The sequence below is a fragment of the Puccinia triticina genome, chromosome 4A (assembly GCF_026914185.1).
Source record: "Puccinia triticina chromosome 4A, complete sequence".
NCBI lineage: Eukaryota > Fungi > Basidiomycota > Pucciniomycetes > Pucciniales > Pucciniaceae > Puccinia > Puccinia triticina.
In genome coordinates, this window is record NC_070561.1 from 4,645,634 (window position 1) to 4,653,196 (window position 7,563).

General features: G+C 52.1%; 1 protein-coding gene across 1 annotated transcript; it reads left to right on the plus strand.

Annotated features, from left to right (window-relative positions):
• Positions 1 to 1,006: 1,006 nt before the first annotated feature.
• Positions 1,007 to 1,335, plus strand: PtA15_4A538 (uncharacterized protein; the record flags this gene model as incomplete). The annotated part of the gene is made up of 2 exons (XM_053168432.1): positions 1,007 to 1,138; positions 1,246 to 1,335. The coding sequence occupies 2 exons, from the start codon at positions 1,007 to 1,009 to the stop codon at positions 1,333 to 1,335; spliced, it is 222 nt and encodes a 73-aa protein (XP_053019642.1).
• Positions 1,336 to 7,563: the final 6,228 nt, after the last annotated feature.

Consider the following 7,563-nt stretch of genomic DNA (forward strand, 5'->3'; position numbering starts at 1 on the left):
CGCGACTCAGAGAACTACAGTACCTGGTCGCGTGGTAATAATCTTCTTCCGAGCTCCGTCGCAGCAACAGTAGCAGAAAGACTTGGATACAAATCGCCGAAGAGCTCCGCATAGGAAATGACTCCTAGTGATCCTCTACTCGAGAGCAGAAGATCTCTAGCGTGTCATTCCGAGTAGAACTCAGTAAACAGGTTCTGAGAAGGAAGAATCCTCCTTGCGACCAGTATCCAAGAGATACGGGTCTTAAGAGTAGCAAGACCAGTAAAGAGGCTGTGCCTTCCAACAAAATGTATTGGAAGGCCAGCCAGGAGAATAGCGAGCCGACGAGCCTCCCAGAAACAGCATAAAAAGCCGGTGTTGGGAGGACTCTGGCTCCCCAGAATCGTCAATCACTTTAACCGCCCAGCAGCGCACTACTTCGCCAAACATATTCGTTGATCAGTTCGCTCTCAGCTTGTGTTAGATTGTTTTTAGATTCATTGCTCGTCGCTGGACTCCTGCTCCAACAGTAAGTCCAGCTCATTTTCTCTTTATCATCTCGGGAGTAATCCCCATCAATTATATACTTGGGAACTTGTCGAACAACCCCCGCTTGTCGGACCCCAGACAACACAGGACATACTACCCCTGCTTGTCAGGCCCTGTAAGAACCGCCCCGGAGGGCACCTTAACCATTCCGCTGCTCTCGCGGCCCCTCCGTTACATCCCATCAGGGATATAAATCTTTATAAACCATCATCTTACCGCGTCTACAGACGCGCCCACTCGCCGCAGTCACTCGTGTAGCTAGAGGACTTCGTGTCTTGGCATCACCGAGCCTGACAAGGTTATTGGTGATGAGGATATATTAATCTGTAAAATGTAGGCAAAGGAATGCTTAAATGAAGAAGGGAACCGATATGGCGAGTACAAGAAAGGCCCGTATCACAGCTCTTCAACAGTGACTCCAGTTTTTTTCAGCTGCAAATCAAAGGCAATACGAGAAAACGCTGTGGCTAAAAATGAAATGCCATTCTTGTGCGATCTTGTTGAATCCCGGCTCATGCGCACCACCGGTATGGATACGGATGCCGATGACGACAATTTTTCTGATACTTCTGACATGTCCAATGATTTTTTGGAACCTGATCATGTCACCGTGGGTCGTTGTCGTTTGACACCACTCGAGCAAAGAAAAAAGCGCGTCCACGTGGTGGGATTCTTTTTGGCCGCCTCGGTCTGCTCTTTGATCTTTTCATTCTCCAGTTGTTCCAAGTGATGATTTCCGGATTGGAACTTTGCAATGCAGTTCTGGAAGAATTGGATCTGACCGTCAATAGCCTCTTCGCCGATTAATCGTTCCAGTATGTTGAATGGCTGAGAATCTTCACTGGCTGTAACAAATGCCCGAGCCTTATCACCAGGAAAAAAAAGTAGTCAGTTGATGACAACTGACATAACACAGCTCTGGTTTCAGCTCCAAAGCTACTCCATCTGCTAGTTAAGGGCTGGCTGGCACACAGCTCAGTGCCCATTTTGGCACAGCTGAAGCCTCTAGCTTGCATTTTTCACAAGCTGCTCCTCAGCTTTGTCCCAGGCACAGCTGCTGCTCAGCCTTGGCCCAGGCCCAGCTGCCCCTCAGTCTTGGCACAGGAAAAGCCACTGCTCAGCCTTTGCTTGAGCAAGAACGGGTGTTGATAAACGCACACCCGTCCCCCGGGGGCACACCCTTGCCCACGCCCTTCGAAAAGGGCGTGTGGCGCTGGTTGGGTGTAACACACCCTTGAAGGATGTCTCCCGCGCGCGCGGGAACAATCCTTCAAGGGGGGAATATGCGGACCGGTCAGGTGGACCGCACGCCCTTTATCAAGGGTGTGCGAGTCGAAGGGCATGCACGCCGCTGTATGGGCGTGCGAGGGCGTGCACGCCCCCACATGGGCGTTCACGGGCGTGCACCATGGCTCGTTGGGAGCCCCTCGGCGGGCAGGTGCAAGTATACCTGCTCGCCGAGAGCCCCTCGGCGGGCAGGTACAGATCCCACCTCGCCGAGAGCCTCTCGGAGAGCAGGTATACATGCACCTGCTCGCCGAGAGCCTTGCCTGCTCGCCGAGAAGAATAACTCTCGGCGAGCAGGTATACAAACACCTGCCCGCCCCCCTCGGCGGGTAGGTGTATGTATCCCTGCTCGCCGAGAAGGATAACTCTCGGCGAGCAGGTGCATGTATACCTGCTCACCGAGAGCCCCTCGGCGGGCAGGTGCATGTATACCTGCTCGCCGAGAGAAATCCTCGGCGAGCAGGCATACAGATCCCACCTCGCCGAGAGCCTCTCGGCGAGCAGGTATACATACACCTGCCCGCCGAGCCTGCTCACCGAGAGCCCCTCGGCGGGCAGGTGCATTTATACCTCCTCGGCGAGCAGGCATACATATCCCACCTCGCCAAGAGCCTCTCGGCGAGCAGGTATACTTGCACCTGCCCGACGAGGGGCTCTTGGCGAGCGGGCTCGGCGGGAGGTGCATGTATACCTGCTCGCCGAGAGAAATCCATGGCGAGCAGGCATACACCTCTCGGCGAGCAGGCATACATATCCCCGCTCGCCGAGAGCCTTGCCTGCTCGCCGAGAAGGATAACTCTCGGCGAGCAGGTATACAAACACTTGCCCGGCGAGCCTGCTCGCCAAGAGCCCCTCGGCGGGCAGGTTCAAGTATACCTGCTCCCGAGAGGCCCTCGGCGAGGTGGGATCTGTATGCCTGCTCGCCGAGGATTCCTCTCGGCGAGCAGGTATAAATGCACCTGCCCGCCGAGGGGCTCTCGGTGAGCAGGCTTGGTGGGCAGGTGTATGTATACCTTCTCGCCGAGAGGCTCTCGGCGAGGTGGGATCTGTATGCCTGCTCGCCGATAATTTCTCTCGGCGAGCAGGTATACATGCACCTGCCCGCCGAGGGGCTCTCGGTGAGCAGGTATACATGCCCTGCTCGCCGAGAGTTATCCTTCTCGCGAGCAGGCAAGGCTCTCGGCGAGGTGGGATCTGTACCTGCCCGCCGAGGGGCTCTAGGTGAGCAGGCTTGGCGGGCAGGTGTTTGTATACTTGCTCGCCGAGAGTTATCCTTCTCGGCGAGCAGGGATACATACACCTACCCGCCGAGGGGCTCTCGGCGAGCAGGTATATGTATGTACATGCACCTGCCCACCGAGGGGCTCTCGGCGAGCAGGCACGGTGCACGCTTGTCACGCCTATGTGGGGGCGTGCACGCCCTCGCACGCCCTTGATAAAGCTTTTCAAAGGGGGTGGGCGTGGGCGTGCCCCCGGGGGACGGGTGTGCATTTATCAATGCCCGTTCTTTCTCAGGCAAAGGCTGAGCAGCAGCTGGGCCTGGGCCAAGGCTGAGCAGCAGCTGGGCCTGGGCCAAGGCTGAGCAGCAGCTGGGCCTGGGCCAAGGCTGAGCAGCAGCTGGGCCTGGGCCAAGGCTGAGCAGCAGCTGGGCCTGGGCCAAGGCTGAGCAGCAGCTGGGCCTGGGCCAAGGCTGAGCAGCAGCTGGGCCTGGGCCAAGGCTGAGCAGCAGCTGGGCCTGGGCCAAGGCTGAGCAGCAGCTGGGCCTGGGCCAAGGCTGAGCAGCAGCTGGGCCTGGGCCAAGGCTGAGCAGCAGCTGGGCCTGGGCCAAGGCTGAGCAGCAGCTGGGCCTGGGACAAAGCTGAGGATCAGCTTGTGAAAATTGCACTAGAGGCTGGATAGCCAGCTGGAGCAGGTGTCATGTCAGTTGTCATCTAGTGACTACTGATTTTTCCTGGTGTATCAATATTGAAGAATTTATGTGGTCTGTGGCGCGTGACTTCGCGATCAAAATGCCGGTAGAAATAGCTGTCAAACTCGGCGACCAAGAACTTGGAGAGATCTTCCAAGCAATTTGTTAGAGGCCCTTTCGATATGCGGTAGACAACTTCTGATTGGACCCGTTGGAAGGGGATATTGAACTCAATGACTGGTATTCTCTCTGGGTCGATGATTGAATCGTCAAAGCTGTTCTGCGTGACGTGTATCAACCTGCTGACCGCCTCGGGGGTGAGGATTCTGCAGTTTGAGCACTTGCAAGGTGTAAAGCGTACATAAACTTCTCGTGCAATCTCTCGTTTGACGTTAGGGTCCTCATTAGACAGAGGGATGTAACCCAACCTTCATAAAAACACAGTCAGTTGAACTCTTCATTAAACCCCCAGTAATCCATCAAACTCACATGTTATCAATTGCAAAACAGACACGCAGACAAACAGGAGTGATGGCGAGTGCATCCATGCGGTCATCATTGTTTTGGACCTCGTGATTGGTAAAGTCGGGAACATTGTTCTTGCCATTTCGTCTGACCGGCTCGACAAACAAAATTGCTAGACCTGCATTGCCGCCACGTCCGCATCGCCCGATCATTTGAAAAATTGTCGCTGGATCGCCACGCCCAACATGAACAACCCTTCGGACCCGGGACCAATTCTGACCTAGGCCTAGTGCCATCGTACTTGAAATTACCGGAAACAGTCCCAACTCGAAATCTCGGATGACTTCTTCCTTGTCTAGATCGCCGGTACAAGCATGAAACCGCCGAGCAAAGCTGCTCCTTGGATTCAAGTGCGCGGTGCTTTTACCTTGAGCATCGTTCAGGACGTTTAAAACTTTCAAGGTCTGGTGTCTAGTGGAAGAATACACAATTGTTGGCGGTACTTCATCGTCTGGGATGGATTCTTTAAGACCGAAAAGCTGGAGGAGATCATCTGCAGAGCTGGGGGCATTTTTCATTGTAATGCGCCATATCGTGATTTCTGGCCGAGACAACTCACCCCGGACAAAAGTTATATTATCACGAGTTATTTTTAAGCTAACAAGGATTGAATCAATTGCCTGGGGTCGGCAAGTGGCAGACATCAGCAGAATTGGTGCGCCAATTGCCATCAGTTTAGCTCCCATGTTCCCATAACCAGGCCGGAAAATTGATAGGTCTTGAATCTTCCCATGCGAATTCAAGCCTTTTGCTTGCCCACTAGCAACCAAACCCCACATGTAGATCATGTGAGCCTCATCTACAACCGCTAGTACAACTCTTGAGAGAAATTGTTCATTCAAGAATCTTCGATGGAAAATATGGTTGTTCAAGAATACTTTGGGGCTCTGAGAAGATCCAACTGGGGGTAAGCTTAAAGACTGAAAGAACATGTTTTCCACATCAAACTCACCAAGTATATGAAAGTATAGTCCCCTCTCAATATTTTTTTTTCTGTCTTGCCATTCAAGTTCATCTTGGTGAGGTTCACCGCTGAAATGCCAACCTTGGCCTTTTCTTGAACCTACAATCATATAAATTAATTGTAAATGTTGGTCCATTCATTATAACCGTATAAGAAAGATGCTAACCTGGTTATCCCAAAGCGAGTCCAAAGGGTTGAGAACCAGGACTATTGGATTTTCGGTTTCATCATACAAGTTAAAATACATTTCAGCAATTCGTGATTTACCAAATCCTGTGCCAGCAAGGGTAAAACAGTGTTTTTCTTGCGCCAATGCTACTACCGCTTCAATCTGAAGGGCCTTTGGTGGTTCATTGAATCTCAAAGAAGAATTAGCTTTGATTGCAGCGTATAACTTGACTGGGTCTTTCTGTCGGAAGTCTTCGCCAATAAGAAGTTTGTTTTTATTCTTGGTCAATTTTTGAACGGTGCAAGCTTCAGGTGACTGCAGTAGACATGATGCGAATGCTGAATTGGTAGAAGGCTCTGAAACGGGTGTGTCTGACGGCGTTGCTTGGATTGGTTGGCTTGGAGGTGTGAGGCTAGACATTTCCTGATGTTGTGATATCTTTCTGGATTCTCCATGGAATGGGCCGAACTTAACACAAGTCCCTCCCTGTGCTGGCGGGGCGCAAGCACCCTCCCGCTTGCGGGAGGGACTTGTGCCTAATGTCCGATATTTGGCCTGAGGCTGCCCAGCCAAACATCTAAAAATTCCTTATATCCCCCATATCACCGTATACTCATTGGATTTCTTCACAGCCTCTGGCATCATTAGAATCAGATTTTCTTTCTACATATTCTGGTGTGTTTAACACAACACCTACCCCCATCCCTTGAAAAAAAAATTGCTGTAAAAGCATGGCTTGCAAGGCCTTGCAAGGCTGAAACCGTGAGAAAGTGTCTGTACTTGACCTGCAAATGGCCCGGCGGGTCTGTCACATTGCTCAGAAAATGCCCTTACAAGAATGGCTGCTGAGCGGTCAGTTCTTGATGAATTTACTTGAAAAAACATGTACAAGACAGCTGAGATCAAGGGCTAGACATGGCCAACTGGGATTTGGATTATGAGGTGATACCAAGTTGTAGGAGAGTTGTAAACACAAAATCACACATTTTCATTGAAAAAACCCGTCAGCCTCAGGCCAAATATGGGACATTAGTCTTAAGCCTCTCCTTCGGAGACGCTTCGCGCCTCCTCGGAGAGGCTTAGTTAAGCTCGGGAATGGGCACTCGTCGCTTGGATTCTCCTTCCGTAGTTATCTATCCGTAGCACTCTCATCATTTCTCACGGCCTATTGTCAGTAATCTCGAGAGAGATCGACCCACATACAACTGTCAGTGAGGTCGTGAGATTATGGAAATTCAAGTTGTTAAGATCGGTCGCGGTGCTTCTTTGCCTTTGAAGCACCTGTACAAGCAGGGTTGAGGAGCAAGAGGGGTAAACAAAACACAAAGACGTAGCCATGCATCTTGGCTATTATTTGGTGTAACACACTATGAAGAAAAATGATGGAGAGAGGTACAAAAACTGATGTAACTTTTTTTCTACTTGCATGCGGCTCGAAATATTTTCCTGCCACGCCAACATTCACCGCTTAGGTGTAAGTCCCTCCTGCGGAGGGCCCTTCGGGCCCCCCTCGGAGGACCTATGGACCCCCAATCCCTACACTGTAGAGGTGGGAGGAGGTATGCATGCGAGGGCAGCTCTATACTGTCGCTTGCTGTGAATCCCGGATCCAATCCCGATCCCGGAATCCTTGATGTCCGCCTCGCCCAGGCGAGCGCCCTCAGATTTTGGGTTCTCTACACCGGTAACACTCCAAATATAACATATGTAGATACACCTATGTGAATAAACAAATATGTACATACCCGCAGCTCGTACTGTCGGATTACACGTAATCCGTAATCCGACAGTAGGAAAATCCGACTGAACGACCCTGCTTCTCCCTCCACATTGTGCCTGGGTCGGTCGCGTTGGTGCGCGTCCCGACATTGAAACCGGTTCCCTCATCCCATTCGGAAGCTTGGGTCTGCACAGCGGGGACTAAAATTAAAGCACTTCGTGCTTGCTAACACCCAAAAACAGACCAAGGTGGTTCCTGGAAGGTGACCGGACCGCTAGGCGAGGTCAACTAGGTCCAAGCACGCGCGAGCAGATGGAGCCAGGCAATATCGCGGGCAAAGCAGTGCTGGTTGGGCCCGGGACGCCCGAGAGACATGCAGCAGTCTTGAGACGACTCGGGTTGACTACAACCTGACTCTCCCCCGGGCCCCTACTTCCCCCAAGTCAGAAGCTTCCCCACTC